Genomic DNA, 22,428 nt, shown 5'->3' with positions numbered 1-22,428 from the left:
GAATTTTCTAGATTACATTACTATCTATAAAATTTGTCCTGACTGCTTAACCCTTAGGCCCCCCAAAATCCTTGAAAAACATTTTATTCATCACTCAACATAACTATTTTGATAACATTTATTTGCAAAAAAGCTTTTCTGTAAAACTTTACTGCAATACCCTTTAGGACCAAATAAGTGTTCAAGACGACGGGCAACGAAAACTTTTACTGTCATTAAGAGCTTATATTTCCTGACAGTTAAAAGTAGTAAAAACATTAAACAAAGCAGAAATAGATATGAAATGCAGAAAGAGTTTAAAATATATTCATAAATCAATAAAGTAAAAATAAAGTTCATATTGAACACCACAATAATATAAGCACTTCTGGGGGCACTCTTCAAAATAAAAAGAGAGCCCTTTTGCCCTACTTTCTTTGGAAAGATAAATTAAGCCCAAATACATGTTCAGAATGCTGACAATGGATACCATTCAGTTAGCTAACCTCCGGGTAACCAGAGGATACCTTTAGTTTTGGCGGGGGTTGCAGGGGATGGGGGCAGTAATATTAGCAGTGAAAACAGCAGCAAGAATCACAGTGCTTACAGGCATTGCATTCTTAATATGTGTCAGGCATAGTAATATCCTTTACCAGTATTAACTCATTTGCTCCTCCACTGCAATGAGGTAGGTACAATTATTAACCCCATTTTGCAGACAAGGAAATAAAGCAGAAAGTGGTTAAACAAGCTGTCCAAGGACCATAAGCAGAGAGTGAGAGGAAGGCAGCAAGCTGCCTGGCTCCGGAGCCTAACCTCCCAGGGAGCCTGGTACGCTGAGAAAATTCAAGGCAGTTCCCAAACCACTGTGCACTGGAGGGATGGCCAAGTGGCTGAAATTCCTTAATGGTCAGATGAACATGGATAAAAACATAAACTTGTACTTCTTTGAATGCAGGAAGATGACGATTGCGCAGAAAGCCAAGATCTGAGCTTGGATTCTGGCTCTGCCACTCACCAGCCGTGTGATCATGGGGACCTCAGTCACTTCTCATAACTGTCTGGGTCTTGCTTAATATGCCTGTAGAAAATTTTCTTAAAGATTCCTTTCAAATCTAAATTTTTATTTCCTATTTATTATCCTATAATCAGTAAATATCTGTTGAATGAACAAATCAATCAATGAGCCATAAAAACAAATATGATTTTCAGAGATAAATTTTGTACTTTAGGAACATATTTAAATGGCTGTCCAGGGCCGGGCGCGGTGGCTCAAGCCTGTAATCCCAGCACTTTGGGAGGCCGAGATGGGCGGATCACAAGGTCAGGAGATAGAGACCATCCTGGCTAAAACGGTGAAACCCCGTCTCTACTAAAAAATACAAAAAACTAGCCGGGTGAGGCGGCGGGCGCCTGTAGTCCCAGCTACTCGGGAGGCTGAGGCAGGAGAATGGCCTGAACCCGGGAGGCAGAGCTTGCAGTGAGCTGAGATCCGGCCACTGCACTCCAGCCTGGGCAACAGAGCAAGACTCCGTCTCCAAAAAAATAAAAATAAAAATAAAAAAATAAATGGCTGTCCACATCGAAGTGATTGAATTCCACTTCAAATCAAATGCAGTTTTCAAATCTCTCCACCTAAAACTCAACATTTTGTGAACAAAACCAGAAGTATCTATTAATGAAAGAATAATCGGCTGGGCGCAGTGGCTTACACCTATAATCCCAGCACTTTGGGAGGCCGAGGCAGGCAGATCACCAGGTCAAGAGATCGAGACCATCCTAGCTAACACAGTGAAACCCTGTCTCTACTAAAAATACAAAAAAATTAGCCGGGCTTGGTGGTGGGTGCCTGTAGTCCCAGCTACTCAGGAGGCTGAGCCAGGAGAATGGCATGAACCTGGAAGGCAAAGCTTGCAGTGAGCCGAGATTGGGCCACTGCACTCCAGCCTGGGTGACACAGCAAGACTCTGTCTCAAAAAAAAAAAAGAATAATCATAATCCAAATCTTGTACAAATACAAATAACTATTAGGATCTAAATTTTGCTGTAGGAGTCTAAAGACATAAAGGAAAAGCTGGTATAACTGGACTTCTCTCAGAAATCTCTACTCACCAGCAACCCCACATCTCTGAGCAATGTATATGTTCACAGATGCCATTTTTTCAAGACAAAATACTGGGTACAAAAGATCGTAAGCCAGCTCAGGCGCTACACTACCCCAGGGTCTACTAGGATTATTCTTGGAGAACAAAACAGACCTGGCACATATCAGGCTCTGAACCCATTATTTAATAAATACTACTCTAAGTAGAATCCAAGGACTTCAGAAAAGACTAGATCTGATGTCTTAAAGGGCAGTCATCAAAGCCTCCTCAAAGAATATCACCACAAGGTAATCAGCATTTTCAAAATAGCACTCTGGGAGGCCAAGGCAGGAGATCCCTGGAGCCTAAGAGTTTGATACCAGCCTGGGCAACATGGGGGGTCCTGGTCTCCACAAAAAATAAAAAAAGATTAGCCAGGCACTGTGGTGTGTACCTGTAATCCTACTTATTCAGGAGCCTGAGGCAAGAAGATCATTCGAGCCCAGTTCAAAGTTGTAGTGAGCTATGATTGTACCACTGCACTCCAGCCTGGGCCACAGAGGAAGACCCTACACTAACAGGAAAGAAGCCAGTATAAGGAGCACTTAATCTTAATATCAAACATGTATGGCCATGGTAAGGATAAAATAATTATTCCTAAATTAGATAGAGAAGAATTCCTGCAGGTGCTTTGGGCGACTGGGCCCCATGCGAGAACATGTGCTTCAATAGACTGCCCAGTTGCACTGCTCAGCCCTATATTCAATTTTGTCTCCACTTCTTCAAATGTAAACTCACTAGACAGTGAGGGAAACACACCCAGTGCATATCTGACACTGACAAAATCAGCCTGTTTTAAAACATGCAATGAACACACCAAACTATGTGACTCATGCAGATATGAATGAATTCAATTTTTCTACACCCACATTCTTAGACCCAAAAATAAATGACTAGCCAAATGAGTAAAATAAAGTTTAAGTTAAAATAACTTCAACATTGCTATTTCACTACACAGAAAAGTAGGTAGTCTGAGATTCTATTCTGCTTTCACTTCTTCATTGCTCACAACTGATGACAGCACACAAATAACCTTTTACTGAATCAGAACAGCTCATAAGACCTCACTGCCATAATTATTAATTTCCATAGAAATGGAGAGCTGAAACAGATTATTCCATCCAAACCATTTTTTTTTTTTGACATATAATAAATGGAATGTCACAAGGGCTGAATGCTCCATGCAAGATCAAACAGCTCAAATTGGCAAAGCCAGTCTCTCCACATCTTACCATCCTGTCTTCCTGCTATGCATCTAACCAAAAATTTGAGGCAAATATTACAGGAATATTACCAGATTCAAATCTTACCTAACTCTTCATTTGTGCTGTCATTATCAGTGGCAAATGGAAATCTCTTCTGTTCTGCAATAGACTTGGCCTGGCTCTGGGAAAAAAAAAAAAGAAGCATACATTTTAGCTTATCACAAATGAAGGAAAACTTGTATTAAAATCTGTATTTTAAAAAATTACAGCTACATTTGATTTAAGTGGAAGCAAGAAAATGCCACTATTATGGGAATGTTTTACACTTTATGGCTTTCAGTAAAACCTTGATGACGAGAGGGAAACTCTTATCAGCTCCTTCCAGTTTTGCTAGGCAGCTGGGAGCTTCCACACATGGAACCCGGTAAAGCTTCAAGATGTGGCAGATTGAACAACGCGTAAGGGTGTAACTGATGGTATACAGCTGGGTGTGATCAGAATATGAGTCCTTCCTCTTTGTCAAGTGTTTATGGACAAGTTCACAGATGCAAAAGATTTTTCTCCTTAATAAATTGCTTAGATAGATGGGGCATGGTGGCTCACGCCTTTAATTCCAGCACTTTGGGAGATCAAGGCAGGAAGATCACTTGAGCTCCAGAATTTCGAGATCAGCCTGGGCAACACAGTGAGACTTTGTCTCTACTAAAGTTCAAAAAACATTAGCTGGGCATGGTGATGTACACCGATAGCCCCAGCTACTTTGTTGGGGCTGAGGCAGGAAGATGGCTTGAGCCTGGGAGGTCGAGCCTGCAGGGAGCCCTGCTTGTGCCACTGCACCCCAAATAATTGCTTAGATGGCTTGATTGTGGCAATCATTTCACTATATATATGCATATAAAATCATATTATGCACTGTAAATATATAATTTTTATTTGTCAATTACACCTCAGTGAAGCTGGGAAAAAAAGCAAGTAAATTGCTTAGAGCCAAGAAAAAGAGTCTGTAAGTATTGCTTTATTTCATATTTGAGGAGAGTCTACCATTTGCCAAGCCTTTCTGCAAAAAGATACTGGGACGAGGACAGAAATAAAATTCCACAAATTGTTTGCTAAGCAACCTGAAGAGTACACTGAAGAATATATTTGATTTCAAGTTGTTTGTATTCATTAGAAAGTGGGCAGGAGAAGGATAGTACAAACAAATCAAATTCTTTTTTTCTGAAATGGAGTTTCACTCTTTTTGCCCAGGCTGGAGTGCAATGGCACGATCTTGGCTCACCGCAACCTCTGCCTCCCAGGTTCAAATGATTCTCCTGCCTCAGCCTCCTGAGTATCTGGGATTACAGGCTTGCACCACCACCCCAGCTAATTTTGTATTTTTTTAGTAGAGATGGGGGTTTCTCCATGTTGGTCAGGCTGGTCTTGAACCCCCGACCTCAGGTGATCCACCCGCCTCAGCCTCCCAAAGTTCTGGGATTACAGGCATGAGACACCGTGCCTGGCCAAACAACAAATCAAATTCTTGATGAAAAAGAATTTTTCCTATTTCTAATACTGCATCTATAGTATCCCCTCTGGATAAAGTTGAGAAGCTATGCTCAAGTAAGTTTGAACACACAGCTCAACATCACTAGTAGACTAATTTCAATCCAACTTTCTCATCCCTGCTTATGTTTCAGTTCCTGAAAGCTGAACTGCCCGATACCCCTAAATAAAGGGAGATTATGTTGACCCTTTGCTATTCCTTCATATGATGTGTACAATCACACTTTTATGTTTATTTGCATAACGATTTGGTTGGTGACTATAGAAGTCATGGCGCAGAGACCAACGCTATCTGGCTTGTTGCTGTATTCCTATTACTCACCTAGCACAATGCCTTGTACATAATGCAGAGACCAACACTATCTGGCTTACTGCTGTATTCCTAATACTCACCTAGTGCAATGCCTGGCACATAATAGGTACAAAATAAATATTGGGAGACTGGATCAATAAATGAATAGTCTAAGTCCCGTATTTCAACCTCAGGAAAAGGAAAGGCCAAGACTAATGAGCTTTCTCCCATAGGACACTAGCTAGCGCTAGCTTAAACTGGAAATGCAACTAGTAGAAAATATTTTAACTACTCTCAGTAAGAAGACTTTCATAACTCTAAGAATCTAACTGCCTATACAAGATGGGATTATCCAACTTCTACTTAAACACTTTCAGAGATGACCAACTCACTGCTTTACAAGATGGCCCCTTCTGGTTTTAGGCAAGTCTAATTCAAGAGTTTTCCATATATCAAGTTGATTACTATGCAGCGAGTTAGGTAAAAGCAGCCGATCTCTAGTTTGCAGTTTCAATCCATCTTCAGTAGTTCTGACATGAAAAGGCAAGGCTTTGTTTGAGGAAAAAAAAAAATCTTAAAAGGAAATTTTAAACTGAAGATGCAAAGAGTATCTATGCAGATGTTGAAGGAAAAGGCCTGGAGAAAAAAATATATTAAACTTGTACACGGAAAGAACAATCAGCTTCATAGAGTTGAGTGTGAACAAAAAGAAGACCCATCCCCCTTGAGGCAGCCAGGCTGGAGGAGGAGACACACTAACATGGATAGGGCAGACGCAAACATTACCTACCGTCAAGTATTCACCCCTGAAATGGAGAGGTCCACTGTATAGTTCAGTTGGTACTGATAGAAAACATAGATACAAAAGATACCCACATATGCAAAGGTTGGAAAAATAAGAGTCTACTATACCTCCAAATACACAAGGCTGCTAGAAAAAAGGTTGAACTATAATGTCCCCTTTATTTCTTGAGACTTGCAAATTAAAAGTTCTATGTCCTGAATGATCAACCGTCCAATGCATAAGTCATAATAATTCAATGTGACAAAATATCAGACGACCTATCTTTATCCTATGCATATAGACTCAATGAGGCCCAACTTCTAGTTGACAGAGGCGACTTCCGCTTTTTGGAACTAGTATTACTGGACTTCAGGTCACAAAAACAGAACACAGAGAGAAGATACATACCAGAATCTTTTCAGTGTTGAGGGAAAGCAAGGAGTCACAGGGTGGTGATCCCTTGGGTTCACAGTCTGAGTCATGGAAGTTCAAAAAGGATGACTCTGAAAGGCAAGCATTCTTGGTTATTCTCTACACCTTAATTTATGCTCTTAGGTGCTTAATTATGAATCAGACACTATGAATCCACAAAACCAAAATAAGAATAGGTGTGAACAACACTAAAAGTGGCAACCAGCTGGGCACAGTGCCTCACACCTGTAATCCCAGCAACTCAGGAGGCTTGCTTGAGGCAAGGAGTTCAAGACCAGCCTGGGCAACAGCAAACCAACCAGCCTGGTCTCAAATAGTGAGACCCTGTCTCTAGAAAACGAAAAATAGAAGTAGCAACCTGTATCCTACTTTTATAATTGGGTAATGTTTTACAGTTTGCAAGTATCTTGCACAACCATTAGTAATGGTCCTCACCACCATTCTCAAATGAGCAAAGCCAGTGAGCTTCCTGGATGGTGAAATGAGGTTTAAATAGGTTGTAACTTATCTAAAGGCAGCAGGACAGAAATAGTACTAGTACAATGCTTGTCTCAGGACACATGTGGAACTAATATTGTTGTTAAGATCCTTCAGTTGAACATCTATGGGTCAGCATTTACCACAGATTAAAAAAAAAAAAATCACAAAAGGGAGAATAAGCCAAACCAGGGAGACTTAAATGTTAAAAGATACCCCCTAGGCCAGGCACGGGGGCTCACACCTGTAATCCCAGCACTCTGGGAGGTCAAGGCAAGTGGATCACCAAAGGTCAGGAGTTCGAGACCAGCCTGGCCAACATGGCAAAACCCTGTCTCTACTAAAATACAAAAACTAGCCAGGCATGGTGGCAGGCGCCTGTAGTCTCAGCTACTTGGGAGGCTAAGGCAGGAGAATCGCTTGAACCCAGGAGACAGAGGTCGCAGTGAGCCGAGACCGCACCATTGCACTCCAGCCTGGACAACAAGAGCAAAACTCTGACTCAAAAAAAAAAAAAAAAGATACACACTATGAGTCCAGTATGCAACATATATAAACAACTCTTACAACCCAACTAAGACAACACAATTTACAGGCAAAGGACCTGTATGGGCCATTGAGCACATGAAAAGCTGCTGAACATCATTACTAATTACCAATTAGGGAAATGTAAATCAAACCACAATAAGGTACCTCTTCACACACACACCGGGATGGCTATAACCAAACAGCAGAAAATAACAAGTGATAGCAAGAATGCAGAAAACTTGGAACCCTTGTGCATTGCTGGTGGGAATGTAAAATGGTACACCGGTTATGGAAAACAGTTCCTTAAAAAGTGAATCAGAATTTCCATATGATGCAGCTATTCTTCTCCTAGGTATATACCCCAAAATTGAAAAGGGACTCAAACAAGTGTTGTGTATTCATGTTCATAGTAGCCCTAATCACAGTAGCCAAAAGGTAGAAACGGTCCAAGTGTCCACCAACAGATGAATGAATAAACAAATCGTGGTATATACAGAGTAGAATACTATTCAACCATCAAAAAATGAACTACTGATACACACTGCAATGTGGAAGAACTTCCAAAACATTATGCTAAATGGAAGAAGCCAGACACAAAGGGTCACTTATCATATGACTCCATCTATATGAAATGTCCAGAATAGGTGAATCCATAGAGACAGAATGCAGATTGGTGATTGCTGGGGACAGGGGAAAGAGGGAATGGGAGAAACTGCTTAATGGATAAGGAGTTTTACTTTGGAGTGTTGAAAACAACTTTAGATGGTTGCACGTGGTGAATGCCACTGAATTGTTTGCTCTAAAATGGTTAATTTTATATTAAAACATCTCACCTTGATAGATTATTGCAAAAAAAGATATGTTCTAATTCAGCAGTCATTAAAGAACGTTAAATTATGTTCAAGGAACCATCTGAGGGAGAGAATAAATTATAATATCAAAATCAGTCTGTGTCCTCAAAGAACGTATAATTCAGCTAAATTCTCACATGTTGTACATCTTAACAATAAGAAGCAAGACATGATATGGCAAAGAAGCCCTGGGGTGGTGAATAATTACTGAAGCTGCAATGTTAAATTTCACAAGGCATAAGCAGGGTTTAAAAGAATGGATGGAGGCTGGGCGTGGTGACTCACGCCTGTAATTCCAGCACGGGAGGCTGAGGCAGGCCGATCCCTTGAGCTCAGGAGCTTGAGACCAACCTGGGCAACATGGCAAAACACCATCTCTACAAAAGAAAAAATTAGCTGGGTGTAGTAGTACATGCCTGTAGTCCCAGCTACCCAGAGGCTAAGGTGGGAGGATCACCTGAGTCCAGGAGGTCGAAGCCGTAGTGAACCATGATCATGCCACTGCACTCCAATCTGGATGACAGAGTAAGACTCTGTCTCACAAAAAAAAAAAAAAAAAAAAAGAAAAGAAAGAAAGAAAGAAAAGAAAAGAAAAAAGAATGGATGGATTTAGACTGGGGCAGAGAAAGGGAAGGGGTATTCCAGATAGGATGACAAGTGTTACACACGAAGGTGCAAAGGCAAGGAAATGCAAAGGGCAGTGAAGAGACTCCTACTTCTACTCCCTGGCTAGAGCAGGGAGTTTGTGTTGGAAAAGAAAAAGTATGAGTTTGGAAGGTGAGGGGTCAGACTGCAGAAAGCCTGATCTGAACCCCAGGGAAAGGTTTTAGTCCCACAAGAATGAAGGTAGTAATGGTTCCTGGCAGACGGTTGGAGAATAATGACTCGAAAGATATTTTGGAAACTTACACATTTATAACCTGTTTCTCCTGCCTTTTCTAAGCTAAGAAAACTTAGCTTACTTACTATATGCCAGGCACTGTGCTAAGCAATGTGTATACATGGCCTTATTCTAACAATCCCTCTCTTTTGTGGAATCCATTTCAGTTTCAATAAATATACACCTACATAATTGTAAAAGGCTGCACAGCATTCCATAATATGGAACTTAACCATACTTTTATCATTGGATACTTAGGATGTCCCTACTTTTTTCTCAATATGAACAGTATTTCAGTAAGTATTCTTGACCTATAATTTTGAAAATGTACCCACTTACGATAGATTCCAACAAATAAAATTGTCAAGTCAAAGGGTGTACACAATTTTAGTATTTTTCATATATATTGCCCCATTTCCTTCCTAGCATATAATAACAATTTCATTCCCACTAGCAGTTTGAGAAGGTCCATTTCCCTCCAGAGTACTGACATTCTTTTTGTCTTTCCCAATCTGAACATAGCACTAATAAAGTTAAACTTTTGGTTTATTGGCCATTTGTATCTCCTCTTTTGTAAATCGCTTATATCCTTTGCTCATTTTTAAGTCATCTAAACCTATCCATGCATAAGGTATTGAAAAAAATTCCTAATTATCTATTTTCCAAATGGTTAGCCAGTTGTCCCAGCACCACTTGTTAAATTATCAATTTGAATGCCACCTTTATAATACATTATAGACATTAGGATCTGTTTCTACACTTTCTTTTAAAGGAAATCTTTAAGAGTATTTAAATCCAGCTATAGTAACCAAAACAGCATGGTACTGGCATAAAAACAGACACACAGACTAACAGAACAAAATAGAGAACCCAGAAACAAATCCACACGCCTACAGCGAACTCATTTTTGACAAAGGTGCCAAGAATACACACTGGGGAAGGCAGTCTCTTCAATAAATGGTGCTGAGAAAACTGAATATCCATATGCAAAAGAATGAAACTAGACTCCTATCTCTCACCATATACAAAATGAAATCCAAATGGATTAAAGACTGAAATCCAAGACCTCAAACTATGAGACTACTACAAGAAAACATTGGGGAAGCTCTCCATGATATTCGTCTGGGCAAAGATCTCTTGAGCAACACCCACAAACACAGGCAACCAAAGCAAACAGGGACAAATGGGATCACATCAAGTTAAAAAAAGCTTCTCCACAGCAAAAGATACAAGCAACAAAGTGAAGAGACAACCCACAGAATGAGAGAAAATATTTGCAAACTACCCCTCTGACAAGCAAATAATAACCAGAATATATAAGGAGCACAAACAACTCTATAGGAAAAAATTTAATAATCCAAAGAAAAAATGGGGAAAGATTTGAATAGACATTTCTCAAAAGAAGACATACAAAAGGCAAACAGGCATATGAAAAAGTGCTCAACATCACTGATCATCAAAAAATGCAAATCAAAACGACAATGAGTATCATCTCACCCCAGTTAAAATGGTGTATACTGCAAAAGACAGGCAATAACAAATGCTGGTGAGGATATGGAGAAAGGGGAACCCTTGTACACTGCAGTGAGAATGTAAATTAGCAGAACCACAATAGAGAACAGTTTGGAGTTTCCCCAAAAAACTAAAAATTGAGCTACCATATGATCCAGCAGTCCCACTGCTGGGTATATACCCAAAAAACAGGAAATCAGTATGTGGAAGAGATACCTGCAATCCTATATTTGCTGCAGCACTGTTTACAATAGCTAAGATTTGTTAGCAACCTAAGTGTTTATCAACAGATGAATGGATAAAGAAAATGTGGAGTACTATTCAGCCATAAAAAACAATGAGATCAGCCTGTAATCCCAGCACTTTGGGAGGCCGAGGTGGGTGGATCACCTGAGGTCAGGAGTTCAAGACCAGCCTGGCCAACAAGGTGAAACCCCATCTTTACTAAAAATACAAAAATTAGCTGGGCCTGGTGGCAGGCACCCGTAATCCCAGCTACTCAGGAGGCTGAGGCAGGAGAATCGCTCAAACCCAGGAGGCAGGGGTTGCAGTGAGCCAAAATCACACCATTGCATGCCAGCCTAAGCGACAAGAACAAGACTCCGTCTAAAAAACAAAAAACAATGAGATCCAGTCATTTGCAACAACATAGATGGAACTGGAGATCACTATGTTAAGTGGAATATCCCAAGCACAGAAAGACAAACTGCATGTTCTCACTTATTTGTAGGATCTAAAAATCAAATCAATTGAACTCATGGACATAGAGAGTGGAAGGATAGTTATCAGAGGCTGGGAAGTATAGTAGGGGAATGGCGGGGAGGTGGGGATGGTTACAAAAAACCCCAGAAAGAATGAATAAGACCTCCTATTTGATAGCACAAAAGGATGACTATAGTCAGTAACAACTTAATTGTATATTTCAAAATAACTTAAAGAATGTATTTGGATTGCAACTCAAAAGATAAATGCTTGAGGGGATGCACACCCCCCTAATTCTTCATGATATGCTTACTTCACATTACATGCTGGTATCAAAACATCTCATGTATTCCATAAATACATACAACTAATATTCATGTACCCATAAATTTTTTTTGAATAAGTTAAAAAACATTTTTTTAAGATTTAAGTGCAACTTCAGCAACAGCTCTAACAAATGTCCAATCTCTGCATGGATATTTACGTTTTTAAAAATTACAGTAGTATTTCACGTTCATGTTCATTGTAGAAAATACGAAATATACAGAAATTGCAGAACATAAGTAAAAATCATTTAGAATGGCATCATTCATTGAGAACCACTGAAAATTTTGGTATACGTAATAAAAAGTGGTAATTCTGAAATCAGACAGTCTGGATTTGAATTCCTGCTCTCTGCTACTACTTCCTGGCTCTCAGCCATTGTAATCTTCCAGTTTCATTTGCAAAATACGGTCAATAATAGTATCAACTTCTCAGGGTGGTTGTAATATTTAAATAAGGAAATATATGAAAAGCATATGGTACAGTTTCTGACACACAGAAAGAGCTCAAAAAAAATGTTACCTACCACTATCGTCATTAGGATAATGTGAGAATGGAATGAGATACATTGCTTAGTAACCTGTCCTCTTAACTTAGTAATATAATGTAAATGTTTTCCCATTTGATTAAATTTTATTTTCCTTTTTTTGAGACAGGGTCTCACTCTGACACCCAGGCTAGAGTGCAATGGCACAATCTCGGCTAACTGCAGCATTGACCTCAGCATCCCTAGTAGCTGGGAACACAGGCGTGCACCACCATACCTGGCTAATTTTTCATTTTTATTTTTGTGAAGACAGGGTCCCACTGTGTTACCCAGAATGGTCTTGGACACTTGGGCTCAAGCAATCCTCTCGCCTCAACTTCCCAAAGAATACTGGGATTACAGGCATGAATCACTGCACCTGACTTAAATTTTCTCCTAATTACTTAAACTTACGATTATATATCACTTTTCATTTAATATTTTTAAAATAAATTTTTAGTTCTCTATAAGAAACTTTTGTTTCTACACTTTCTAATCCCTTATAATGATCTGTTTGTTTTGATTTCAGTATCACATTGTTTCAATTATTGTAGCCTCACAATAAATGTTTTTTGGTTTTTATTATTTTTAATTGATACATAATAATTGTACATACGGGGTAGAGGGTGATATCTTGATACACAATACATACATTTTAATATAAAGCAAAGCTATTATCAATTTTATTCCAAAACTTTCTTGGCTATTTATATAAACATTCTTCCTTCAGATAAACTTCAGTTTTTTAAGTTCCAAAACAAAAAATCTCTCTATGATTTGTGTTAGGATGGCATTAAAATTGTAGATTAATAGAAGAATAAATACTTCTTTATAAAATTTTATCTTTTAAAATATTTTATTAAACTACATGACACTTCATACATTTTATATAGGATTTACATGTGATTTTTTTAAATTGGGTTGATAACCATTGATTCAATACATATTTGTTGAGCATCTACTATGTTCCTATCACTGTGTTAGCCTCTACTGAGCAAAACCAGAAATGACGCTTCTTCTACATAGAGATTATAGTTCCCTGTGGGAAAACTGATAGCAATCAAAGTACACAAAGAAACGTAAACCAACAACAGTGTGAAAGCTACATATGACAGCACAGTAGGAAGACGTGGCCTGGTCAGCTTCCCGCGGATGTGAATAATATCAGCTAACACATAGTTACCTTGTACAGGCAACCTTTAAATCCCCATTTCAAAGATGAGGAAAATGAACCCGAGGAACTTACAGTAATCTTCCTGAGACTACCCTCTAGCAAAGCAGTGGAGGCCTCCCTGAACCGAGGCAGTCTGGTTCTGGAGTCTGTGCTCTTAGCCATGAATAAGTGGAAGGCGACCTGAAGGAAATTAAGAATTTCACCATGGGAGGCTACGGCACTGGGAGAGCAGTCAGGCAGAAATACCAGCACGTGGTAAATCCTTTGTCTAACTGCCTAGTGCTGAATATTTTATCTGCCCACATTATTGAACTCTTTATAGCCCTATTAATGTCTCCATTTATTCAGTTGATATCTGTATGTAATTTTATCAAGGTCTTTTAAAATATTTATATTCATTTAGCATCTTATTATACTAGATGAAACTTCTAAAAAGTGCTCAATAACGCCAGTGATTAACAGGCACCCCTGCTTATTCCTGACATTAATACTTCATTTAATAACTAAGATTTCATCAACGTTTGATAAAACTTTTTCATCTAACATTTCTCAACATCCAGTGGAAAGCTGCTCTGTGGTGGCTATGAGTTGAGACTGATATACTTCACTGTATTAAAAGAACTATTCTTTTTTTTTTTTTTTTTTTACCAGAAACTTTAAATCAGGAGAGCTTGCTGACCTTTATCAAGCACCTTTTGAGATTTATTTAGATGTTTCTATGATTTTTCTCTTTTGGCTTATGAACCAATTAATTTTTTCAAGTTGAACCATCTGTGTACTTCTAAAACAAACTCTGATTGAGGTAGATTATTCTTTTAATTGCTTGCTGGTTTCAATTTACTAATATTTTACTTAAAATTTTTACAACTATGTATGCATCTTCTAAGGTCTGCAATAGAGAAATAGTTGCTAGAGTTATAACTATAGTTGTTTGCAACAGGAGGTTAAATTTGTTCTTCAATCTTAAAATATATACTCACAATGGCTTTAATTACTATCATACATGATTATATTAAAGAATAACTACATAATATAATAAATAATTACAGCTCAACCAGCTGTACATAAATTGTATAAATTTCCTTGGATAGGAAAAGCATTAGTTTTCTTCCTTGCTTACGTTGTACAAGTAAAATTAGTGCTGATTACTACAGAAACCATGTGAAAATGCATCACAGAATTCTATCTTGTTCTTCTACATCATCTCCGGACATTTCTTCATTGCGTCAGAGTTTAACTCCTTAGCAGAGATTTCTGCACAGTTGTCTCTTCATTCTCACGGCCTCTAGAGCTCCGCACATGCCTCTCGTTCACAAATGATGCTCGCACCTGTTCCCTCTTTCTGTGGTCACTTCATCAGACTTATCTATTTTATTCTTCTTTTTTGTTTTATTTAATCACTTAAGAATTTGTTCTCCTGCAGGGGGGAGGGGCTTTTTTTTAATTGTGGTTAAAACACACACACACACACACACACACACACACACACATCAGATAAAAGCAATCACGTTAGCCATTTTTAGGTTGTATGGTTCAGTAGTATTAGGTATATGTGCACTGATGTGAAACAGACCTCCAGAACTTCTTAAACATCCTTTTTTAAAAAAACAACTCTTAGGTCTATTTCTCAATTCCACTCTGCTCTATTTCTAATTCACTTATACCAGCTTTGCTGTATTTAGGCCTTCTAATTTCCCTTATTACCTCTTCTCGCAGCTCAAGTTCAGTATCTAGTTCATTTATTCCCTTTCTTCTTAGTATTAAACTAAGAAGGCAGGGTGGGTTTAAGCAGGAGGTGACATCACTAACAGGTGTCTGAGGAGAGAAGGGGCAAGGGGAGCAGGGCGCAGGTGGGAGGCCATGGCCAGTAAAAATGAGCAAAGTCTGAATGGCGGCAGCAGCCATCAAGTTGAAACAGAGGGTCACAGTCTAAAGGATACAGCAAGTAAAAAGCACAAGGCCTTGAGAAAGAGTTAGGCACAGAAAGAGGGAAAAGACACAGGTTTCCAGTTTGTGCAATGAGGGAAGAAGTGGTGCCATCAACGGAAACAGGGAGTTTAAGAGGAAGAGAGGTTTTAGAGGGAAATCAAGAGCTAACTTTGGGTTTGAGTCAAGTGATTATGCTGGAGGCTGTCTAGCATGTAGTTAAGAAAGTCCAGAGAAAGGTAAATGCTACAGATATGGATGTGATGATTGGATAATCATTAACTTACAGTGGATGATAAGCTGAGACTGTAAGTACAATCTCTAAGAAAGCTTAGGAAGCTTACGTTTAATAAGAGAAGAGTTAGGCCGGGCGCGGTGGCTCAAGCCTGTAATCCCAGCACTTTGGGAGGCCGAGACGGGCGGATCACGAGCTCAGGAGATCAAGACCATCCTGGCTAACACGGTGAAACCCCGTCTCTACTAAAAAATACAAAAAACTAGACGGGCGAGGTGGCGGGCACCTGTAGTCCCAGCTACTCGGGAGGCTGAGGCAGGAGAATGGCGTAAACCCGGGAGGCGGAGCTTGCAGTGAGCTGAGATCCGGCCACTGCACTCCACTCTGGGTGACAGAGCGAGACTCCGTCTCACAAAAAAAAAATAAGAGAAGAGTTGACCCTGGTGAAGATGAACATTTAAGAGATAGTGGGAGAATCAACTTAGCAATTTATCTTTTGTTAAAAGAACTATCCATTTCTTTGAAAGGTTCTACATCTGGGCCATAAAGCTGGACATAGTTATTGTAATGATTTTCATATTTATTTACTTGCTTATTCCTCAAGCCAAACACTTGTTTCTTCTCACTTTTCTTGATTAGGCTTGCTAGATAACTGTCTAATCTTAAGCTGTATTTTCAAAGAACTAGGTCTTATAATTAATTCTAGTATTTCCCTGACTTCAAACGTAATTAATTAGTTTGAAGGCAATGTAACAGTGGTTCAGGGCAGGGCTATGGAGTCAAGACTAACCCAGATCGGATGCTTCCCTGGCTGTTTGACTTACAGCAAGTCCTTTAGTACATCTTAGCCTCAGCTCCTTCATCTGTAAAACAGAAATAACCACCCCCAGGTACCTTCACAGGGCTACTGTAAAGAATAAAGGTATAAAGCCCTGTGCATAGAAAAGGATTGTTAAATGTTAGTATATGCTTATAGGCTAAAATTGTAGAGTTTTTCTGTTAAATTTTTCTATCTACTTTCTTTAAGCTTATCTTGGCCTTCACAGTGCTTCCCAGCTTCCAAATGCCTCCACAAACCTTATTTCTTTTGATTCTCCATCCTCCAAGGTAGGTACAAGGCACACTATGCCCACTGTACACATGGGGAAATAAACTCAAGGTTAATGAACATGTTTCAAGTCACAAAACAAAGACATAGCACAGCCGGGTCTCGCCACAGCAATGAAGAACACGGTACATTTGTCACAACTCTTTCTGCCAATGCTGGGTCCTAGTAAGAACAATTTAGGTATAGCAGTGTCTTGAAACTTCTTTCCTCTCCTCCTAAACCTCACACACAACTGACCTTAAGAAGAGCAGTTTTGGCACAGTGACGAGGACAAAAGCTAACCATAGAAGGTCCAAGAGAAAGTGGAGTGGTGGAGGCAGTCCATATGAACATCTCCTTTGAGGAATTCTGTTGTAAAAGGAGGTAGATGGATGGGGCAGCGGCTAGAGGGATGTGTGGTCATCTTGGTTGCTTGTCTTTTCAGGATGGTAGTTATTAAGAGCATCTGTATGCTGATGGAAGACAAGAGGAAATGACAGCCAGTGAACAGAGAGCTGAACTAGGCAGAGGCACCGGCCACTCAGCCACCACAACAGCACAGAAAGCAAAATCGACCAGTCCATCTGCCAGCAGGCCAGCAGCTGGGGTGGTGGGGAGCAAGGAAGCTGTTTTCTCACTGCTTCTTTCTTAGTCAAATAAGATGACAGTCATCACCTCCAAGGAAGGAGAGAAGGTGGCACTGGCAGTAGCATGTATTTCTCACACATCCATGTGTGTGAGAAAACTGACTGAAAGCTTATAAGCAGCAAACCCATGGCCAATTTAGAAGGAAATCAATAGCTGCTGGGTAGCACTCATCACTCAACCACCTAGTTATAACAGACTGTACACTGAGCTACTTGAATACAAGGATGACTGGGCTTTCAGCTTGGATAGGCTACAACTTATTTATTGACAATCCTAATCCCAGGCACAGGGTAAACCTGGGAAGAGAAGGCAGAATTCTTGTGGCTGGAAGAACTACCTGAAGGCCAGGTGGCTATGTGGTATCAACTTGTAGTGTCTTTTGCTTTTATCAATTTTTGCACATATAAGACAACCACAGGTGGCCAGGCATGGTGGCTCACGCCTGTAATCCCAGCACTTTGGGAGGCCGAGGCAGGCAGATCACGAGGTCAGGAGATCGGGACCATTCTGGCTAACACGGTGAAACCCCGTCTCTACTAAAAATACAAAAAAATTAGCCGGGCGTGGTGGCAGGCACCTGTAGCCCCAGTTACTTGGGAGGCTGAGGCAGGCGAATGGTGTGGACCCAGGAGGCAGAGCTTGCAGTAAGCGGAGATCGCGCCACTGCACTCCAGCCTGGGCGACAGAGCAAGACTCCATTTCAAAAAAAGAAAAAAAATACAACCACAGTTGACATCATATACTACATTGCTCAATGGCCCCGAAATATGGTCCCAAGGGGTAAGTTCCTTTTAGAGTGTAATAACAGACAAAATGCTCTGAAGAATTTATATGCTTCATTTAATGAAATGAAATATTCATCAGTACCTGAGATGTGTTATCGTAAAGCAAACTGAAAATAGAGACTGCCTGCTGAGTATTAAATTATAAAGTAAACATATAATTAATCCATTGGAACCAAGGATCCACAAAAGCCATCTTAAAGAGACAGAAGTTTTGTTTTGTTTTGTTTTTTAATAAAGCTTGAATGTAATCGAATCAAAGGTATCTTAACCCACATACAAATATTAACACATGTAAAGAATCAAAAGAAAAGGAATTCACTGCACAGGATGGAAAAAAAGGCACAGTAGCAAATTACATGAGCAGAACAGAAGAAGGATGCCTTAACCAACAAACCGGGTGGCCAGGCCTTCCCCACAAAGGGCAGTTACTTAGCGTAAGTTTATACACTAGACTGAAGATGCATCAGATGCTCAAAGTGACACATACTTTTAAGAGCTAAAAGCTTTCTCATAAGCCCACACATACTGGCAGACAACATCAACTCCACAGGGAATGCTGAAGCAGAGCCAGGCACTGACATGAAAAGATTAGTGACAAGGGAATACAGAGTCACTGAGAACATCGCAAACACCAGCAGGGAAAAGGTGCAAGAGAAGACAACTGGTCCTCTCTTGTAGAGGTGGTCCTGACATGCACCAACTGATTCCTAAGTGAAAGTCTATGGAAAGAATGCCAGCACATGTGCAGTGTAAGTCCACTGCATGGTGCTGGACCCTAAATCAGATATAAAGAAAGGCGAAACAGTTCCCAAATGAAACCAGGGTTAGCATGGAATGAGACTATCGGCAATCTTAAAAACAGACAGCTATTGATTTCGGTTCTTTCTGATTACATAAGTTGTTCAGCTTATGAAAATATATTGAGTTATCTACACTTAGGACATATGTACTTTCCTGTATATATGTTGTATTTCAATAAAAAAGTAAAACCAAAACATAAGAAAAGGAAAATGTCAGAAAGCATTCACCCAAAGTTAAAAGTATTAAAATTCTGCTACTTTGATAAATCGTGTATTTATTCTATCTGCAAGATAAGATGAGCCCAAATAAAATGACCTCTTTAAAACAACCCATTGTGAAAGGGAGAAGTTTTAAAAGTTAGTCATGTATTTATCGAGTGCAATGAAGCTAAGCTGTCTGTACATTGAGTGGTGCACATTGAAGAGCCTTGACTTTCCTACAGTCATGCTCCAAGTAGGTTCTAAAACCCAAGCCACGTAACTTCTGCCTCCACCCAGAGATTAAAAAATAATAATTAACCCTTATCACCTGAAGCTGAACAGGTTTAGCAATGTGTAGATCTTTTAAAAGGTAGATGTAACTCTTAATGACAACAGATATATGTGAAAAAGTGAATGATAGGCTGCCATCATCGTAGGGCTTAAGCTATAAAATGCTACTTCTAAACCAGAGGATTTTCTGAAAGATGCCGTTCAGTGAGTAAAAGGGAAACACCCTCTGGCAATGGCACAGGGGCCAGGATGTGGCAAGATCACAATCTCTTCATCACTCTGTGCCTCAGTCTCTGAGCACAGCAACGTTGCCCTGGCAAATTTACTCAGGTACGCCTTGAAAAACAAGACATGAAGAGGTCTGCCATGAAACTATGTACGATGACAAACACAGAAAATCAGAGCCAAGAGACGAAAGGATTGACTAAATACACTCACAGTAATGGTTACCACAGTTGCTATGACTGAGCACAAAATGTGGTTCTCAACTTCCTCATAGAGAAAAAAAGGAAATAGCTCTCATACCATAAGTTTCCTTCTGTTGATTCTCTCCCATCTCTAGGCATAGCAATGATCTATGTGCTGTGAGCGAAAAGACTGACTTCACGTATTTAAATGGCCAATTCCTTAATTAAGAAAGCTACCATATACACCGACAATCTCAGTGTTACCAATCTTGTCAAAAACACAGAGCTAGGTTCACAGCTACTTCCTTATTTTTCTGGCAGCTCATAATTCCCAAATTGGACAGACAGACTCTAAATGCCTTTTTCCATAAAGAACTGCAGAAAAAATAGAACAAACACAATTCTGGGTTCATTAATTTCAACAAACTAAAGAAAATTAAGACATCAAGTACAGGGCTGCATCACTCAAGAGCAGTGAAAAAAAGCTGAAGGCATTGGAAAAAAGATTCTCACAAACTCACTGTTCTTGTTACTACTACATTTTCAAGACAAAAGGAGAAAAAAAGTATTTTTAAAACAACTTATAGAAATGCATATGCTTGAACCATAAAATATACCTTATACTGTCTGTAAAGAGTATAAAGATATAATTTAATACATGATGCATACTACATTTGAAAGAGATATAGTTTAGCTTTGGTAAGAAGAGCAGAGGGGCCAGGTGTGGTGGCTCACGCCTGTAATCCCAGCCTTTTAGGAGGCCAAGGTGGGCAGATCACGAGGTCAGGAGTTCCAGACCAGCCTGGCCAACATGGTGAAACCCCGTCTCTACTAAAAATACAAAAAATTAGTTGGGCTTGGTGGCAGGCGCCTGTAATTCCAGCTACTTGGGAGGCTGAGGCAGGAGAATCACTTGAACCCGGGAGGCGGAGGTTGCAGTGAGCTGAGATCACACCACTGCACTCCAGCCTGGGTGACAGGGCAAGACTCCATCTCAAAAAAAAAAAAGAAGAGCAGAGAACCTGAATTTTTAAATCAATGAACAAGTTACAATTTCACAAGACCTTAATTCACTAGATCTATAAAATTAGAGTGGCAAATTAAGATATTTCTAAGATCACTCCAAATCTCACTCTATCCAAGTCTCAGCTCAAATGTCTCCTTACCAGAAGCCATCCCAGGCCACCTCTTAAAGTAGCACCTACACACTGCTCTTTATCCTGTCACACTGCTTTATTTTCAAGGCATGTATTACCAGGCCCTACTATATAGAGTCATGCGCCACATAATGATTTGGCCAATGATGGACCACATATCTATGAGAATGGTCCCATAAGACATGTAATACCATATTTTTACTGTACATTTTCTATATTTAGATATACAAACACTTGTCACTACGTTACAACTGCCTATAGTATTCAGTACAGTAATATGCTACAGGTCTGTAGCCTGGGAGCAACAGGCTATACCATACAACCAAGGTGTGTAATGGGCTATTCCATCTAGGTCTGTGTAAACACTCTTTGATGTTTGCACCATGATGAAATCGCCTAACGACACATTTCTCAAAACATATTCTGTTGTTAAATGGTATGTAACTGTACTTATTTCTTCCCTCATCAAGACACAGGATCCACACTAGGAACTCAGTCAGCTGTGCTGCATCACCAGGGTCCAGAATACTAAGTAGCATCTAGTAGGTATACAAATACTTTTTCAATGAAAGAGCAAACCCATACTAGCCATGCAGTTCAAAATACTAGGTTTGGTGAAGCATCCTTGTATTTGTAGTCAAATACAAAATTCTAACAGTGATTTAAGAATGTAACTTTCAACAAAGCTTGAAGGTATAGGACTTTATCATTAATATTACTAAGAAATTATACTAATATGCAACAATTACTGAAGATAACACACAAATGGCCAGGTCAGGTTCAAATCCTGGCTCCACTCTTCACTGTGTAACCTTAACTTCTCTGTCTCAGTTTGTAAAATGGGAATTAAAAACAGCATTGGCCAGGCATGGTGGCTCACGCCTGTAATCCCAACACTTTGGGAGGCTGAGGTGGAAGGACTGCTTGAGTCCAGGAGTTTGACCAACCTAGGCACAACATAGCCAGATGCTGTCTCTACAGAAAAAAAAAAAAAATAGCTGGGCATGGTGGCACACGTCTGTAGTCCTAGCTACTTGGGAAGCTGAGGCAGGTGGATGGCTTCAAACCAGCAATTCGAGGCTGTGAGCTATGATAGCACCACCGAACTACCTCCGGGGAAACAGAGCAAGACCCTGTCTCTAAAAAAATAGAAAAAAACAACAGCACCTACTTCACTATCAAAAGGATTAAAAAAGATTGCAGAGTGTTTATGACGATATAACTAAAAAAGTGAGGAAAGAATTGGAAAAATACTTCTGTTCATTATTTCCTTCTACAGTTACAAATTAAAGATAGGGCTTTGGCAACAGGAATTTTACTTTTTAAAATATGTACAATACAGTGTTCCTTTTTTAAAAATATTATTTTCTCTACAAGTAAACAGAGAAGACAAATTTGTGGTTATATATGCTTTTCAAGTAAAAAGGTAAAAATAAATAAAATCAAAAATCAAAAAGGTACGGTAAAAATGTGGAGTAGAAAATGTTAAAAGGGGGAACGGGAAACATGCAAAGCTCAGGCTGAGACATATGGCAC

General features: G+C 39.6%; 1 protein-coding gene across 8 annotated transcripts in view; it reads right to left on the bottom strand.

Annotated features, from left to right (window-relative positions):
• Positions 1 to 22,428, bottom strand: part of LOC105499159 (tetratricopeptide repeat domain 13) — a 102,140-nt gene that overhangs the window by 76,630 nt on the left and 3,082 nt on the right. For all 8 annotated transcript variants that reach the window (XR_011610519.1, XM_011771639.2, XM_011771640.2 and 5 more), the window contains exons 2-3: positions 6,358 to 6,452; positions 3,434 to 3,509 (exon numbers count right to left, since the gene is read on the bottom strand). Coding sequence is in view for 7 of the 8 variants with exons in the window: in XM_011771639.2 (XP_011769941.1) it covers positions 3,434 to 3,509; positions 6,358 to 6,452 (171 nt within the window). In the remaining variant the exon portion in view is untranslated. The remainder of the gene's footprint in view (positions 1 to 3,433; positions 3,510 to 6,357; positions 6,453 to 22,428) is intronic.

The sequence above is a fragment of the Macaca nemestrina genome, chromosome 1 (assembly GCF_043159975.1).
Source record: "Macaca nemestrina isolate mMacNem1 chromosome 1, mMacNem.hap1, whole genome shotgun sequence".
Classification (NCBI taxonomy): Eukaryota; Metazoa; Chordata; class Mammalia; order Primates; family Cercopithecidae; genus Macaca; species Macaca nemestrina.
This window is presented reverse-complemented; position numbering and strand designations above follow the sequence as displayed.